An 18642-nucleotide genomic window follows, 5' to 3' on the forward strand; every position below is an offset into this window, starting at 1 on the left:
AATAGAGGGTTAGGTTGGGTTGTGAAAATTTTTGGATTGGATTGGGTTACCAATTCAACCGACCCAAACTTTTAGATTGGGTAAAAAAAAATCCTTTAACTCAACTCAGACCACGTACACCCCTAATAATTATTCTAACACTTTTTGAATCACCTAAATCAGAACTAAAATGGATGAGTTATAGGGAAAACAAAATGTTGAAGCACCTTATGACATGATAGCTGGGTTGGCATCATGGACCAATCAAACTACGACGCGTGTACTTACCTTTTTAGTTGTTTTTTAAATAAAACAATATTATAATAAAAGGAATAAATTTAAAACTTATGACTTTAATTATTATTTTAAAAATAAATGGAAAGAAATTTAAATTTGTTCATCATTACTACTATTATTACCATTATTACTATTATTATCAAAAAGATATGGTCATTGATATCATTATTATATTATTATTTTAAATTAAAATAAAATAAAATAAGAAAAAAAAAAAGGAAACTTTTTAAATTTGTTCATAATTCTATTTAAACATATATATAGACGCCATAGGCTGACATTTCTTCTGTGACTACTAAGTTCCTAGACACGCCCTCACCTCGACCAACATCCTCATGGATTTGAAAAGGAAAAGTAGAACGAAGTAAATAAGCTACTTGTAGGCTCTTATCGCGTCCTTGGTATACAGATGACCAAGGTTAACTTAGGCTTTAGGCTTGTCGATCTTGTGCACAGACTTTGTGTCACGTTAGGCTTCACAACGATGCCCAAGTGCTTGGAGTTGAGGTGCTACCTCAAGTACACTCTCACGAACATCACCCAATGGCAGAAGCCATTAGAAGAAAATCAAATTCCATTAAAGGGATAGGTTAGAAGAAAAGGCATCCAATGGCCCTTCATTGTTAGGGGAATTCTATGGAAGATTTGCATCTTTGTTTGGTGTTCCTTTGACGAGAAGGGAAGAAGGGAATATCTCACCTATATTTGGGTTTTGTATTTAAGTTTCCCATGTTAGCTTGTTCTTAACATATTAAGTGTTGACATGTCACCTAATTACACAAGTTTGCTTCCTATTGGAGGACACAACAATTAAGTAATAATTATGGAGCATTTAACTTCTTCTTCTTATTATTATTATTTTTTTATTTATTGTTCTTCATAGACAAAAACAAAACAAAACACATGGTATAATTTAATATTTAAGAAGTACAGGAGCACGGGTTGGATTGGGGTTCCGAAAATCTTTTGGACGAGTGATCTAAACAATCCAAATAGATGTCATAGTTCAACCCAACCCTTTTGTTTATGGGTTAGATTGAGTGTTTTTTGTTTAATTATTTAAAAAAAATCATATTTATTCACGTGTGGGTTACAAATATTCACAAATCGATTGAGTTAATCTTAAAAGTAGAGTAGGATTGAGTTGAATTGTAACCCTATTTTCAGGTTGGTTGGGTTGTGTCACCACCTCCTAAGCCCATCGCTAGCAAATATTGTTCTCTTTCAGCTTTCCCTTTTGAGTTTCCTCTCAAAGTTTTTAAAACGCTTATGCTAGTGAGAAGTTTCCACACGCTTATAAAGAATGTTTTGTTCTCATCGGAATCTCACAATAAACCTTGAGAGGAAACCTAAAAGGGAAAATCCAAAGAGACCAATATCTAATTGCAGCTTTTCCAAGTTTACCCATGAACTGGTTCAAATTTTCGGTATTATAAAAATTTAACCCAACCCATGATTTGAGTTGGGTAGTTCAGGTTAGGTGACTTATCGAGTCATATAAACACCCTCGAAAGCTGTATCAGATCGTGACGTCAAACAAAAACTTCTTTTTTTTTCTTTGTTTTTGGTAATTAGGAAGTGAATGAATCATATTGGAATCCCCTTTTATGGTATATATCCGAATGGCATAGTGTGTTGGAAGCACATGTGATATGGGGTTTAAGTGATCCAAATGGGATGCGTTGTCCCATCGACAAGGGGCCATGAGGGGCCTCCTTGCCTTCTCCTTCCCCAACACAGCTACCAAATGCAACCTTCATTAAGCCACAAATCAATATATGCCCACTTCCCTCTTCTTCCTTCCTTCTTTCCTTTCTAATCCCTTTATTCACTTGGACCACCACCAACTTATGTATCTCATCCATCCTTCTCACCTACATCCACTTGTTTGTCTACCAAAACTCGGCTTTTTAAAACCCTAAACTACTCTAACTTCGTGTCATTTCATACATACAGGTTGCAAATGCGTACGTTTCAAAAAATAACTAAGTTTTGTATCAGTTACCCGTTTCAAATCAAATCTAAAAGACAATACATCCAAGTTGTTTAAAAACGTAGAATTCTATATATAAACAGTATGAGGATAGTCTCTCATGGTAACTAACGATCCCTCTCGTCACACTGCTCTTGCACGCACTTACTCTTACCTAAAAAAAAAACGTAGTTATTTCTTAAAATGTATGAGCTTACAACGTGTATGTTTTTTTTTCGTTTACTTTAAAGTGGTGTCAACATGCTTATGATAACGAACTCGAGTCGATCTAGGATTATAGAAAATCCAGTTCTTAAGTCGAGTTGGTATTTGTGTATAAGGAATTAAACTTTTTAATGTTATATTTTATTAAGTCAACTTTAGTTCGGTCTTTATGATTATAATTTTTTATTTTAAAAAAATATTTTGATTATATTTTTGTATTATCCATCTAATATTTATATCATCTATCATTATTGTCTACATCTTTTATACATTTGACTGACTCATATGACCCCTCTGTGTTGTTAAAGTGTTAGCTAACCCTCTATTTTTCGACTAGAGTTGGATTGAGCCGTTGATTAAAAAGAAAGATTCAGAGTAGTTAATCTCATTGATTGGTAAAGCGTTTGACTAAGAGTGAGAGCGGGAGCAACGTGCGACAACAAACGACGAGCAACATGCGAATGAACACGATCAAGAGAGGTGTGGCGTGGCGTGGCGTGTGATTGTTGCAAGCCAAGCAACTTACGGCTACAAATGGGACAAGTGCATAAATGGAACAGAACTAGTTCATTTCTTAAAAGGGGAAAATATATCAAACCTAAACCAATATTATATGTAAACGAACTCAACCCAACCGAACACTTATAATTTAAGTAATTTTTGTTTATGGATTAATAGTTTTATTTATAAACTTTTGAAAGATTTATTTATTCCTTTTTAAGTTTGATTGGATATTTTGTGTTTGCATTAGAAGAAATAGGATAATTAAATTTAAAAAAAAAAAAATTTAAAAATTCCGGTTGTCCTAACAAGTGTGTGCAATTTTGAATATAACTATTTATACCAATTATTATTATTATTAAGTAATTTATAAAAAAAGAAAAAAAGGAAAAAATCCAACTATTTAATATTACTGTGGATTTCGTAATTTATATCCTTTTAATTTCCAGAAATGGATTGCAAAAAAAGTACATATTTTTAATGGATAACCAAAACAAACTACTTTCACTTGTGTCAAAATATAAAATACAAAATATCTCCATATTTCTATTATTTAAATTAATTTACAAAATTACAAATTCATCCTCCCATTTTTAAAAAAAAAAAAATCAAATTAGTCCTAATAAAATTTTGAATTTTGAAAAATATTAAAAACACTAATTTTTGGAGTCAGTTGGTGAGAATGAAAATAATAGTAAATTGAAAGAATAATAAATGAATACACACCGTGAAAGACAAATATTTAGATGTGATAGGTGTGGTAAAATATAATTTAGGACTAAATATCATTCTTCGAATCTTTTAACTCATATTTCAAAATTTTAAAAAATATTTTGTAGGTTAAAAATATAGATTTTTTTATTTTTTTTTTAAATAACAAGATATTATAAGTTAAAATTTTTTTTATTGGACTTTAAAATATTTTATGTTAAATATGTTGTAGTTCAAAATTTTAAAAATTTAAGATACTATTAAACTCAAAATGGAAAGCTACATAAAATTCAATAAATTTTTAAATTTTCTATTAAATATGCTAAAAACCTAATCAATAGTTTTTAAAAATTAAAAGGCTTAATAATAATTAAAAAAAAATTAACTATTTTTTTTAAGGTTGACAAGAAAAAGAAAAAAGGAAAATGGAAGGATTAAAGTTATAATTGAATGGAAATTAGAGGAAAGGAAGCAAAAAGAAATTGGACTAAAAAAGAATAGAAAAGAAAGGTAAAAAGAGGGTCTTTTGTGAAGGAAGGGAATTGGATAAGTGAAGTTTATAGGCCCCATGATATCTTTATGCATAAACTGGATAGAAAGAAAAAGAAAAGGAAAAAGAAAAAGAAAAAGAAAAAGAAAAAGGGAAGCTTTTTAATAAAGGGTGAGAAATGAAGGGTTTGGTTAATAATGATTTCACTCACAGAAATGGAGGGTTTTGGTTTGGAGGCATCACAGACAGCTGCTGGACATCAGTCGTTTGGTGATTCGGACCCCTTTAGTTCCTGGACAAAATACCGATGCTGAATTATTGCCTTTCTCAAAAACCCCTCTCCCTTTTAGCTTTGACNAGTATAATCTTCACCCTCGATCCTATTTAGCTCGAGAAGTATCTCTCTTCCCCCTTTCTCCATTGTCAAGGACTCGAGCTCTTCACCAAAACCAACCAAGCTCTCTAGCACGATCCCCTTCAATTTGGGTATTCTTCTCTCTTCTTCTTCATCTTCATTCTGCTCTTGATTTCCCCTCTTAATCCTTTGATTTCTTCTTGTTCTTCTGGTTTTTGCATCTGGGGTTGCGTTTTTCTCTTGGATCTGTTCTGGGGTTTCACTGATTAAGCTTCAGGTTTTGATTTCAAGATCTGGGGTTTCTTTTCTCTTTCCCCCCACCCTTTTTGAAGCGGTTTTAGGTTCTGAGTTGATTCTAGTTTGTTGGCTAGGGTTCTTGATGACTTCTGTACTGTTACTGAGTGTTTGAATCTGTCTGAATCCTTGGTTTCTTGTTTTGTTTCTGTCTGTTTTCATGTTTTTCTTCACTTCTTCGTTGTCTTGTCTGTGATATCTGCTTTCTGCTTTGTCTCTGACTGAATATTCATCTTGATTTTGCTTTGCTAAATCCTTGGATGACATGTTCTTAGGACATCGTTCTCTGGATGGAAGACCAAAAGACAGACAGGAGAGCTCTTGATGGTGTGTGCTGAAGCTGCTGATTAATGAATTTTCTCAAATCTGGTTTGTTCCAAAGCTCTTTTTGTTATCCCTGATGGCCTCAAAGACGAGTTTGAAACCTTCTGCAAAGCAAACTAAGGGGATAAGCACTGTTAAATCGACTGATGCTAGTGATCTTAAATCCTTACCTTCAGTTGTTTCTGGAGGAGATGTATCAAACTCCACACACAGATTCTTGAATCATTCTGCTTTGATTGATTCGTCGAAAACCAAATCCTCGACTTTGAATCCTAAAGAATCTACTGAGTCTTGTAATCAGGAAGTCAATGAAAATTCCTTGAACTCTATAGATCTTGAGAAGAAAACATCTGAATGTGGGAGTGGGAAGGATAGTTCTGCTTCTGCCAAAGTCAATGATGGAACAAACAGTCTTGCCAAGACTAGTGGGAGCGCGAAAGTTAGTGACCGTGTTGAGATGGTCGAAAGTGGCAAGAGTAGTATATGTCGAGGAAGTACGAGTAGCGATATCAGTGATGAAAGCACCTGTAGCAGCTTTAGTAGTAGTATCAGCAAGCCTCACAAATCAAATGACTTGAGATGGGAGGCTATCCAAGCTGTACGTGCAAGGGATGGGATGTTGGGATTAGGCCATTTTAGACTATTGAAGAGACTAGGTTGTGGCGATATCGGAAGTGTCTACCTGTCGGAATTGAGTGGCACTAAGTGTTATTTTGCAATGAAGGTTATGGATAAAGGGTCTCTCGCTAGTCGAAAAAAGTTGCTTCGTGCTCAGACCGAAAGAGAAATATTGCAGTCTCTTGATCATCCATTCCTTCCTACATTGTATACACATTTTGAGACTGACAAGTTCTCATGCTTGGTGATGGAGTTCTGCCCTGGGGGAGACTTACACACTCTAAGGCAGAGACAGCCGGGGAAGTATTTTCCCGAACAAGCGGTGAAGTATGTTCGATGCTTCGAACTCTATGAACGTCTCTTTCAATTTTGTTGACTTGCATATAATGGTTCAATTCCTTTTGATTTCCCATGATTCCATAGACTATCAGCATCATTTCTCTCTTTTGGAGAGATAGTGGCCCCTGTTTTACAAGTAGAAGAAACAGTTAATACATGTGATTCTATGATAATATTAAGCTTTGAGCATAAGACAGCATTACATTTCTAAGGTTTAGTCTTACATGTTAGAAGACCTGCATAAAACTTATTAATGGTATGATATTTCGGTGCAGATTTTACGTAGCGGAGGTCCTCCTAGCACTCGAGTATCTTCACATGCTTGGGATTGTATATCGGGACCTTAAGCCCGAGAATGTTCTCGTGAGGGAAGATGGACACATTATGCTTTCAGACTTCGATCTTTCCCTAAGATGTGCTGTTAGTCCAACATTAGTGAAGGGCTCATGTTCTGAGTCCGAACCCTTACGAAAGAATTCAGCTTACTGTGCCCAGCCAGCTTGTATCGAGCCTTCCTGCATCCAGCCATCCTGTGTAGTTCCCACGTCGTGTTTTACTCCCCGACTTTTCTCTAGCAAGTCAAAGAAGGATAGAAAACCCAAGACTGAAATAGGAAACCAGGTAACACCATTGCCAGAGCTGATTGCAGAGCCGACGGAGGCGAGGTCAATGTCATTTGTTGGTACACATGAGTACTTGGCACCCGAGATCATTAAAGGCGAAGGTCACGGAAGTGCTGTTGACTGGTGGACTTTTGGAATCTTCCTATACGAACTGTTGTTTGGTAAAACTCCTTTTAAAGGATCTGGGAATCGGGCGACGTTGTTCAACGTCGTTGGTCAGCCATTGCGGTTTCCAGAATCCCCAGTTGTCAGTTTTGCTGCAAGGGATCTCATCAGGGGATTGCTCGTCAAGGAACCACAGCATAGGTTAGCTTACAAAAGAGGGGCAACTGAGATCAAGCAACACCCGTTCTTTGAAGGTGTTAACTGGGCGTTGATACGATGTGCTTCGCCACCAGACGTACCGAAGCCTGTTGAGATCGAGAGGATACCATCACCAGCACCTCCAGTCAGTGGAAAAGCAGTGATGGCTACTAGACCTGCTCCTGATTCCAAATTATCTGATAATTATCTCGAGTTTGATTTCTTTTAGTAAAATATGGTTCACATCACAGACACAGACACAGACAAGTTCCTCTCGGAAGATGGGTTCGAATCATTCTACCTGTTCATGATGAAGTCGAAGAAGTAAAGTTATTGATAGATGGGTTGATGAATTGTACTTGTTTTTGCCTGTCAACGATTTCAATTTTCACTTTGCATAAGTTATTGTATGTACCTTTTGTCATCTAAAGCTTCAGTACAGTTCACTGCAAAGTGAATTCAAGGCTGTCTGTTAACGTAACATCAGTGGATCAGGAGACATGAAGATGATGTTCTCCAAGAGAAGAAACCACTGATGTTCTTGAATTGGATGTTAATGTTGCTGTTGCTGTTGCTGTTGCTGCTGAAATTCGGAGATGAGGGAATATGTGACAAAGACGACCGAGGAGGACAACTCACTCATTTCGTAGGTGGATTCCTTTCCTTCATATATGATTTTCACATCACAGAAATTTTCGTACTCGTTAGAAATCACGACCTCCACATTAATATGATATTCTCCACATCGAGTATAAGTTCATAGCTTTGCTTTGAAACTGAGGATTAGGTTGTTTGTTGAGAGAGGGAGGAGACAGACCTGGGTTTGATGCTCCCTACTAGATCAAGAATTGCCAATTGGCCACCATATCATTCTCAATCATCACAGCCCTTCACCTTAACCTGTAAAAAGTTGGTGACATTGTCAAAAACTTGTTCACAAAATCGAACTGAAATGCACAGGACGCAATCTTATCTACCTGAGCAGAGCATTCATCAACAAACTTCTGAAACATTCCCACTTTTAATTGCCACTAAATTGCTTAAAATCAGTTATGTTTCGCATCAAATTCTACTGATTCTAGGGTTCTAGCAGAACCGAAGAAAGCTATTTTAAATCTGAAAGAAACAGAGAGAGAGAGAGGACATACATGGGCTGGGGAAAAACTAGGCGATAGAAGATTGGTAAAACTGCGAAATCGAGATTCCATTGTGAGGCGTCCATACTGGAATCGATGTTATCTCCGATCCCGACGTAAACGCAGGGGTTCGATTTGCGAAAATCGAAGGAAACCAATTTTCCTCAACCGCAATCCCTAGCTCGATCTCGAACAGCTCGCTCCATTTCTCCTCTTCATTCTTGATTAAGCTTCGATCTAATTGGAAATCTTCACCGGCGAAGTAGTGCTTCCTCGTCGATCCTTGATCTTCAGAACAAATACCTCCTTCCAGCAACAGAAATTGATCGGTGGAAGCCAGTATGTTGGAATTCCACTTTTGAAATTTCTCAGTTGTTTTCCTTTTCTGCTGAAAAGGATAAGATCCACTACCAAAATCAAAGAAATAAGAACAGCGACTGCGGAATCTAGAACAGAAAGGCATGAACAACGACGAGGAAACTGAAAATTTGCAGTCGAATTTGTATGCGATTCACTGATTACTTGATTTCATTATGCCGTCTACTCTCATCTACCATTAATGTGGGATTTAAGCTTCTAACGTACAAGAATTGAGCATTAAAGCAATTGATCTAATACCGGTTTTGAAGATTGAGTGAAGCCAGCAGCCCGGATTTGACATCATAGCCGAAACCTCTCTTCTGGTAACCCTGCAATCTGCATGCATGTTAAAAGGATCACCTATGGGTGGAATATGTAAGAAAACAATTTAGCATCGTTAACTGGTGTACATTCAACCTGGACCAACCCAACCTAAACTATAAAGGTTGGGTTTGGTTGGGTTGGATGAGTTTTTCGGATTAGTTTGGATTCATTTTTCTGAACCCAAACTCACTCGGTTCGGTTTCGGGTTCATAGAGAAAAACTCTCGAATTAACTCAAGCCAAATAAAAATATATAAAATATACTTAGAACTTAAACATTCACATCTAAATTCAACCCCAATCAAATACATTAATTAATTAATTTTTTTTTTTAATAATTATAAATTGATTTGTGTTTATGGTACAAAGTCGTATCAGGTCCAGTTGCTTCGTAAACTTTTAATTATTTATTATTTCAGATTGTATTCCAATAATTATAAATTGTGGATAAATAATTTTTTTTAACAACTGACAATCCAACCCAAACTAAAAAATAGAGAGTTGAGTTGGGTTGGGTTGGTTACTATTCTAACGAACCAAACTTTTGGTTTGGAAAAAACAGATCTCTGCACCATCTAACCAATCATTTTTTACCAAATTTATCTTAGCATAATGCACCATTAAAAAGCTGACTTTTCTACCTTTTGAAGGAGGAAAAAAAAAGAAAACACTAATCATTTGGAATGCATTAGTTTTATTCTTTACAAATTCTAGTTTTCTTCCCTATTTTCTTTTTTACTTTTTCTTATTCTATTTTCTTTTTTTATTTATTTACATTTAAATGGTTTCATTTTCATATGTTAGCATTGGAACGGCTTTACATGGTTTAGAACTTCATGTTTAAGAAGTCAACTTTTTTGGTAAGTTGGAACTCAGAATTCGTAAATTTTGACGGAGAAACTCTCCCTCTACCCTAAAAGTCGTGATATGGGTCTTATTTCTTTCCCTTTAGAAAATAAAGTGGAACAATATTGCTGAAGAAGTTGAGGGGAGAAGAGGCCTGTATCGACTAGATCGAGAAAAAGTTTGGAGCGTTTTTAAAAAAATTCATAGAGGTGAGTAGACACTATCTCCGAGTCCTAACTTTGTGTAGAGTGAACCAAATGCTGTGAGGATAAATCCTAGACCTTCATGGTTGATATGTCTACATTTTTTATAAAGAAACTATCGTAAAATAATGGTTAAAACATTCGAACATGACCTTAATTTAGCACTAAGTGCATCTTTTAGGTGATTATGCAAGACCGGGTAGATTAGTAGAAAAAGTGTCACCCTGATCTATCATCTGTCAATCTGTATAGTGTATGTGCGGTCCCCTACCACTCAAAGCATAATCATCATTTGAGTTCATGTGGCGAAACTCTAGTAGACTCCACATTGTTGTCATGAAAAGGGGGTGTTTTCCCTCGGTAGTACACATGTCGTGATAGACCCATAAGCATAATCTAGAAGAATATGAAAGGTACGTACCATCATTAATCCCTAACATACTCATAATCTAGTCATACGAACATAGTTACCAATGGGTCATGCAACCGAGCACATATCAACATGGCTAAGTCCCTATTTACATGGTCAACCTGCTTATTTTTATTATTTTTATTAAGTTAAATAGGTAATAAGACATAAATTAAATTTAGAGGGGTAAGAAAGAAAATAATTATATATAAATAAAAAAATAAAGAGAAACTGGCGTGGAGACACGTGTACCCCCAGAAAAGGGGTATGTGGAGGGTAAATTGAAGAGTCCAGAAACTACAAAACTAAAATAGAATTTGAAGAAACGAAGCAGCCATTTTGACGTTGAATTCAAATCACCAAAAAAGAAAAGGTGTAATTTTGTAAATAAATAACTCATTATTATTCAAATGTGGGCCCCACCTATCCGTTCATATTAATTATTATTATTATTATTATTATTTTCTTTTATTTTCCCTCCTTTTGACATGTTTGCCCATCTTGATTCCTTTTAATTATGTAAAATTCATCATATCTCCACCTTTTAAAAAAACTTTTTTACTTTTTTTTTTTTGACATTTTGTATTAAATTGGAATATCTTATTATATTTTTTATTTTTACTTTATCTTCGCTTTTCTAAAATATATATATATTTTTATTTTTTTATTCACTAATCAATATAAAATATACGTGTATAGAATAGGTAGAATATTTAACTTTCTATCAGTAAATATAAAAATTTTAAAAATAATTGAATATTTTTTAAAGACGATAAATACTTTTATTTCTTTAAATTATACCCAGATTGATAATTAATCTAAATATTTACTCATATTTATATTAATACATTTCCAACTTTTTAAAAATTTAAAATATACCCATAAATTTTTATCGATTATCTCTGAACTTTTTAATGTTACTTTATAAAAGTTCTATATAATGTATTTTAAGAATGTGGTACCATAAGAGTATTTTTGAACTTTTTAAAGAGTTCAAAGGTATTAATGAAACTTTTAAATTATATTTTTTATACATAAAAGTTCAAGAGTATTTTTGAAATAAAATATTAATAATTTTCCTTCAAAGTTCAGGATATTAGAATATTGGTAGACAAAGTATAACGTGGAATGATATTTATTTTTATTAATTTAGAGTATTTTATTTTTGTACAATACTTTTAAATATTTTATTTTTATTTATAACTTTTATATGGAAAATTTAATATGGGTCCAAATAGCTTATTACTGAAAGTTTAAACAAATATTTATGTTGGCATATATTGATTTAGATTCTTGTTAATTATTTTTTAAAATAATTAAAGTGATTAACTAAAATGATTATTTATACATAATTCAAACATTAATATAGAATCTTAGAAAATTTGAAAACTAAAATAGAGAATAGGGTGTAATGTTGAAATTTTGAAAAAAGATTTTGATAAAAAATTATTAATGACTTTGAATAAAATTATTCTCTTCATTTTTTTTCTTGATTGGTAATATGAACTAAAATAGAATCTCCAAAATTTATAATGGGAATATATATATTTTTTTAATTTATTGATTTTAACTAATTAAATTTATTATAATTAAACCAAATATATATAATATAAAGTTATATATAAAAAAGCCATTTTAAACCATAATTGAGTAATTTAATTATTTTTGTAGATTGATAGAATACGTATTTTGAAAAATTGTTTATATGAAAATTGAAAAATACTTTAATTTTTTTTTTATAAAATTTAAAAATATTTTTACAAATAATTTTTTTATATAAAGATTAAGCTTTATAAAATTAAAAAATAGGAATGAATTTTAAAAAATAACATTAACAATTTGGAATATAATAAAACTTTTTTAATGATATATTATTATTAAAAGTTGAATATAAAAAGTTTGGGTCGAAATCTATTAGAGGTATTTTTTTAATTTTTTTTAAAAGTAGAATATTTTGAGAGGAAACCACGTCCTTCTCTCTCCTCTGACTCGCAGAGAGAGAGAGAGAGGACATGGCGTTGACCTGCCGCTTGTGTTGACGGGTCTGTTTCCCTTCCCTTTCTCTTCTCTTCTCAGTCTTTAAATGCAACGACGGTATCTGTCCTCTGTACTTAATATCATGTAAGGAGTCACAACAACACAAATTTCAATTTTCTTTTCCATTTTTTTTTTAATTTATTCAAAATTTAATTCCAGTGAAGAACAAACACCCAATTTCTCTGTTCTTTAATTCATATTTGCTGGGATAGAGAGCATTCTGAAGAAGAAGAAGAAGAAGAAGAAGAAGAAGAAAGACGAAATGGAGGTCCGTTCTGAGGAGGCGATCCGCCAGCTTCAAGCTTTGATGGATCACGGTTAGCGCCTAATTTTTCTTTCTTCTTCTCTCTACTCTTTTAACTTTTGTTTTTCTCTCTTTTTTTCAATCGGGTTTTTGTTTAATGCCAGTTGAGGAGCGATTGATGTCCACTTTTCAGGTTCGCATTCTCTTTTTCCCCTGTTTTTTTGCTCCGATCCGTGTGTTTTCTGCGAGTTTCCTGTTTTTGAAGTGGATTTCTGCTTCCCCCTCCCCCAATCCCATGAGCTTGAAGAAAGGGAAGGTTTAGTTTCAATCATCCTTGCCTGGAATTTGTTGTTTCGAGAGATTTGTGACTATGTTTGTAGCTTTTTTCGTGATTCGAACCTAGAATCGTTCAAGTCATTGTGAAAGATTCAAGAAATTGGGGTCTAGGGTTGGGTAAATTGTGGGATGAAACTCGAACTGTTAATCAGCCTGATGAACTTATCCTGTTTTAAATGGATTTAAGATATGAGTTTTCCTTTTCTTCTCAGGATGACTGGTTTGTGTTTATTAAGCTATTTTATCAAGTATAAACAGCTCAGAATGATCTCTATGTATGGTTGTAGAATGTTCATCAAGGCTATCTAGCTGAAACGTTGGAGCGATTTCTGAAGGCGCGAGATTGGAACGTTAGCAAAGCCTACAAAATGGTTAGACATGGTTTACTATTATTCTTACAGTTTGAATCCATGTTTTGTGTTCATCTTGATGTACTTTTATGATATTGCAGCTGCTAGATTGCTTAAACTGGCGAGTAGACAATGAAATCGACATGATGTTAACAGTAAGTGTTTATCCTGCTTAGCTGTTGAACTTGATCATGGTCCCCCGAGTTCTTGTTGGATTCATCGATTTCTCTGCCTGCAGAAACCCATAATTCCTGTTGACATTTACAGAGCGGTTCGTGATTCTCAGCTCATAGGACTTTCAGGTTATTCAAGAGAGGTGCATACAAAAGTTCTTCTTGTTCTGAAAACTTACCGAGTTAAGTTAGAGCACGCAATTGAAATATTGAAAACTAGAGAAAATGAATGAAAGCGATCATCCAGGAAACTTGATGTGATCTCCATGAACGTCGAAAGTCTTTATTAATATCGAAAAAGCTTACCAATGAAAGGAAGTTAGCTTACAAATTAAGTCACTAACAAACTCAACTAAAAGTTACAAATAACTACAACACTTTTCTTCCTTGCTCGTTCGTACTTTTTCGTTTCTATGAGTAATTTTCCGGTCGTTTCCTCTAGGGCCTACCAGTCTTTGCCATTGGTGTTGGACTCAGCACGTTCGATAAAGCGTCTGTGAGTATTGTTATGGAATATATGGTTTTGTGCTGACAAACCATCTTCTGCATATTAAGAAGTGTCATATTCGGTTTTTTATTCTTCATTTGTTTCTGTTTCAGGTTAACTACTACGTTCAGTCACACATTCAAATTAATGAATATCGGGATCGCGTAATCTTGGTGAGCTATAGAGTTACGAATCTTATCTATGCTCCCTTAGGCATTGCTGCCCTGTATTGACCTTTATACGTTTTTGTAGCCTTTTGCATCGAAAAAGTATGGGCGGCCTATTACAACTTGTGTTAAGGTATTAGATATGACCGGTTTAAAGCTATCATCACTGAGCCAAATTAAGGTAAAAACACGTTAACGTAGTCAGGTTCAAGCTTATTTTTCCTTTGGAACGATGACTCAGAGTTCGGAAAGAACTTTCTTGACTACCTGATTCGATTCTTCGTGGAACTTGTGAATTCTTTGATTTTCAGCTGCTATTTGCACTCCCATTTTGCAGTTATTGACAATCATATCAACTATCGACGACTTGAACTACCCGGAGAAGACAAATACATATTTCATAGTAAACGCCCCTTACATATTTTCATCTTGTTGGAAGGTAAGTCGATATATGGTTGGTCCGTGAAATTTTACTTCCAAGTTTTTAACACAACTCTGAATGAACTTTTAAACAATGGGTGTGATTTGTATCTCTTGTAGGTAGTCAAGCCTCTGTTGCAGGAGAGAACTAGGAAAAAAATACAAGTTTTATCAGGCAGTGGAAGAGATGAACTGCTGAAGGTAAGTTGATTTTGATTGCTAATGGAAGTACAAATTTCTCATGTTCGATATAATATAGATTTAATTTCGATGAAAACGAACTGGGTTTGAATTATATACTGCCTATGTGATTCAATCTCTTTGATTCATTATCGTTCAATAACAAGGAGGTCGAATTTTATGCTTTTTATAGATAATGGACTATTCGTCTCTCCCACATTTCTGCAAAAGAGAAGGCTCGGGATCATCGCGTCATTCATCTGATGGAGATGAAAATTGCTATTCTTTGGATCATCCCTTTCATCAACAACTCTACAACTACATCAAGCAACAAGCGGTGCAGGAATCTTCGAGACCGATCAAACAGGGATCTGTTCATGTAAGTCTACCTGAACCACCTGCAGATGGAGCTGAAATTGTTAAAACCATTGAGTTAGAGTTGCACAAGTAGGGGAATAGATTAGGCAGCCTAAAAATATGAAAGCCAAGGTAATAGAGATGACGACTCCGTCTACGGCTTGAAGCAACAGAAACCTAACTCCATGCATTTCAACAAGACGTTGATGGCTGCAGGACCGAAGTTCATTTTGGAAGCCCTGCCTACGACATTAACACGACATGGCCAATGTACTACTATCCCAAGAAAAAATCCAGGTTTAAGATAATATATTGCATGTAATTTCACATATAGGCTGACTAAGTAGGATTGTCCTCTAGTCATTGTTCTTTAGTTAGCTCCCTGTTGCGCAGACCATTTCATATATACTGAAATGCACGGTTTCTATTGATATAATAAATATGTTCTTATTTGTTTGTCTGATATCCCACGTTGGTTGGGTAGGAGAACGAAACACCTTTATAGGGGGGTGTGGACCTTTATAGGGGGGTGTGGACCTTTATAGGGGGGTGTGGAAACCTTTCCCTAGCAGACCATTTTAAACCCGCCTTTCCTTGAGGGGAAGTTCAAAAGGGAAAGCAGGCTTGGGCTGTTATAGTTTCCTTTTTTTTTAGCTCAAATTTGACCGTGTCTTCGTGTTGGTAGCATCAAAATATGTTATTGGGCATAGAGATGGGTGGAGTTTGCAACTTGAGTAGAACATGAAGCTTCAGATTTTGTTTGATGGGTTCTGTTTCTTTCTCCCCATCCCTTTAGAATCTCAAGAATATATTTGCTTAAATGTGCACCTGCTATGTCTTTCATTTTACAGCCATTGATGCGTGAATATACACAAAGCTTGTGGAAAGATATAAAATAGGGGCAATGCTTAAATCTATGCCAACCATTTTTGATGATGATGGCAAAATGTGACTTGCTTCTATTCCTAGAAGAATCCAACGTTTTCGATCATTCAACGAGATGCTCGGAAATCAGGTTTGGCTTTAGATTCTGAAGCTGCTTTGACCATTTTTAGAGTTAAAATTCTACTTTTTGTAGCACTTTTTTGGTTTTGAAAGCTAGAAATGAATATGTCAAGAAGTAACTTGAGGTGCCATCTTTTGTTCCTCTTGTCGCCAACGCTGGAGTTCGCCTTCTATCACCATTTTTGCCGACTCGGCCATCTCTGCACCCTTTAACGCCATATTTGTTGCTATCTTGATCTCCTCGATCGCTTTTAAGTTAGCCTCTAGCTTTTTCATTGCTTCATTTTGCCTTGCAGTGATTACCTCGACCTCGGCAATGCTGTTTGCCTCTTCCTTTTCTGCCAATATTTTCGATTCTTTCACCCTTCTGCTCAATGATTCGAACTCGTCCACTGTTATTTTGATTTCGGTCGATTTATCGCTATGTTTTGCATCTATACTCTTCATCTCATCCAGAGCTTTCTTCTCTGCTGTTTTTGCTTCTTCAGCCTCTTTCTGTACAATCTGTAGTTTGCTTTCTGCTTCCTGTATGAAGCTTCTGCTATCGTCTGCTATTCGCTTAAGCTCGGCTGCTTCTCGCTTCATCTCTAGAGCTTCTTGCTTTGCCATTTTAGCTTCAGATAGAAGTTGTTGAAGCTTCAAGCTCTGTTGTCTTCTGTCTTCTAAGATCTTTTCTTCTCTATCAAGCTTCTTATGCAGCTCCTCTCTCTCCCTCTTCACAGTCTCCACTTCTCGTCTCAACGAACTAACGAAGCTCCGAAGAGAGCTTTCTTGTTCGGAAACTTGTTGCAGAGCCCGAGCAGCTTCGTTAAGCTCCACCGTCAAGGCTCGAACAGTTTTCATTTCAGAAGCATGGATTTTCTTCATCTTCTCTTGCAGAACTTCGATCTCTGATGTCGTTTCTTTAAGCTTTTCCTCGAGAGAAATGGTCATTTGTGGATGGATTTCATTCTTCAGAATCATCAAATTCCTCTCTGCTTCTTCTTTAGCAGTCTTGTACTCGTTGAAATACACTTCTTTCTCTGTCAGAATCTTAACATGGTCTTCTTGTGCCTCGAACGAAACCTGCTTTAGCTGTTCGATTTCTTGTTGCGTTTCAGCAATTTGCTTTGAAAGTTCAACCAACCGATCGCTGTTGAGTTTCGCTGATCGTTGCGCCTCAGCAGCTAGCTGTAATGCAGCCATCTTCCCCTCCAATGCTGCATCAAAATCCTGGCGGATTTTCGTTAGCTCCTGCTTCGAAGCGTCGAGTTCAGCTACGATGATCGCATACTCAGTTCTCGCATAATCCAGCTCCTGTTTCCAAGCGCAGCCACTGCTAGTGTCTGGTTGTTTAGTGATCTCGAGCTTCTTGGATTGGAGTTCGACAACTTCAGCAGCGTCCATTGTAGTTTTCATCGACTTGTTGACAGAAGAAAGCTTCATAGTGAGATCTTCCAGCGTTCGTTTGGCGGTTTGGAGCTCGGAAAGGGCTTTAGATTTAGTCGCTTCGGAATTCTGAAGCTGTTGCTTGATCTTGCTAAGCTCCCTCTGAGCCAAAAGAAAGTCTGTTTCATTTTCCAATACATTCTGTTTGGAAGATGATACAAAATTCTATTAGGATCATCCAAATTCATCATTGATCTTCAACATTCTTCAAATAATCTTATAAAAAAAAAAAAAAAAAAAAAANAAAAAAAAAAAAAAAAAAAAAAAAAAAAAAAAAAAAAAAAAAAAAAAAAAAACAAGAAAAACCTCAGATGAAAGCTGCTTAGCCCTTCTAATGGTGCGCTTGTCCTTGGAAGAAACAGCAACCTCTCCAAACAAACTAACAGCTGCTTTCACAGATTGAAATGGTGCTCTTGTATCAATCTCCCCAACCTCTGTCTTTGAATTTGAAGACCCTTTTGGTTGTTCTTTGATTCGAATGTTCGCCATCGCCATTTTCTATCTCTATATAATACTCCTCTTCGAGATCTTTTAACCTGCAAATGTACAAGGGACGAGGATAAGAATACCCAGAACGATGAACCTATGAACCTATGATCTGATAGAGGAAGACAATCTCACCGAGATTTATAGTGATAGTGCCATGTCCGAACCCGAATCCGTTATTGAAATCTTGGTGTTGTTTAGTTTGAAATATAAGAATTTGAGGAAGGAACATGATTGATTATATATGGTTGGAGAGCTTTCCTCAGGTTCTTAGGTGTAGATAACACCCAATAACAAGAAAAAAACTCATTATAAATAATTAGGCAAACAAGAAAACAAGTTTTAAAGACTTTAGTCAAGAGTGTCCTATTGGGAGGCCAATGCTCCCTACGTTTCTCCTTCTTGTTGGATGTTTAAGAAGCTTAAAATAACTCACAAATTCCTACAAACTCTCCATTACCACAAATTTGTGTATGATTCTAAACCCCTCTTTACCTGTCCACCCTTAATTAGCCAACTCATTTTGTGGTTCATAATCATTCATAAACATATTTTTGACTCATTTCAAACCATTTTAACTAAAAAATGAACACTTTAATGCTTTAAGTTCTTCCTAAAAGAAGGACAAAAAATAAATTATAATCTTGGTAATGAAGTAAAATAC

At 35.2% G+C, this 18642-nt stretch overlaps 3 protein-coding genes across 5 annotated transcripts; 2 read left to right on the forward strand and 1 right to left on the reverse strand.

The window, feature by feature from the left end:
* Window positions 1–4574: 4574 nt before the first annotated feature.
* Window positions 4575–7484, forward strand: LOC111804244 (serine/threonine-protein kinase D6PKL2-like). The gene is made up of 3 exons (XM_023688977.1): window positions 4575–4661; window positions 5100–6093; window positions 6381–7484. Exons 2-3 carry the CDS (start codon window positions 5225–5227, stop codon window positions 7258–7260), a joined length of 1749 nt encoding a protein of 582 aa, XP_023544745.1. The 5' UTR covers window positions 4575–4661; window positions 5100–5224; the 3' UTR covers window positions 7261–7484.
* Window positions 7485–12415: 4931 nt separating this feature from the next.
* Window positions 12416–15524, forward strand: LOC111804248 (phosphatidylinositol/phosphatidylcholine transfer protein SFH11-like). 3 transcript variants are annotated; one of them, XM_023688980.1, is made up of 11 exons: window positions 12416–12662; window positions 12754–12782; window positions 13213–13296; window positions 13377–13430; window positions 13514–13591; window positions 13891–13944; window positions 14049–14108; window positions 14188–14283; window positions 14440–14541; window positions 14643–14723; window positions 14896–15524. In XM_023688980.1, the coding sequence occupies exons 1-11, from the start codon at window positions 12608–12610 to the stop codon at window positions 15151–15153; spliced, it is 951 nt and encodes a 316-aa protein (XP_023544748.1). In that variant the 5' UTR covers window positions 12416–12607; the 3' UTR covers window positions 15154–15524. The 3 variants fall into 3 exon arrangements, with proteins under 3 accessions (XP_023544748.1, XP_023544749.1, XP_023544750.1); XM_023688981.1 differs by lacking the exon at window positions 12754–12782 and adding an exon at window positions 12783–12905; XM_023688982.1 differs by lacking the exon at window positions 12754–12782.
* Window positions 15525–15870: 346 nt separating this feature from the next.
* On the reverse strand, window positions 15871–18200 carry LOC111804245 (WEB family protein At1g12150-like). Its single transcript, XM_023688978.1, has 3 exons — window positions 18114–18200; window positions 17799–18028; window positions 15871–17633 (listed from the first exon to the last, which is right to left on the reverse strand). Exons 2-3 carry the CDS (start codon window positions 17985–17987, stop codon window positions 16173–16175), a joined length of 1650 nt encoding a protein of 549 aa, XP_023544746.1. The 5' UTR covers window positions 17988–18028; window positions 18114–18200; the 3' UTR covers window positions 15871–16172.
* Between the last annotated feature and the right edge of the window lie 442 nt (window positions 18201–18642).

Source organism: Cucurbita pepo, chromosome LG10 (genome assembly GCF_002806865.2).
Source record: "Cucurbita pepo subsp. pepo cultivar mu-cu-16 chromosome LG10, ASM280686v2, whole genome shotgun sequence".
Taxonomy (NCBI): domain Eukaryota; kingdom Viridiplantae; phylum Streptophyta; class Magnoliopsida; order Cucurbitales; family Cucurbitaceae; genus Cucurbita; species Cucurbita pepo.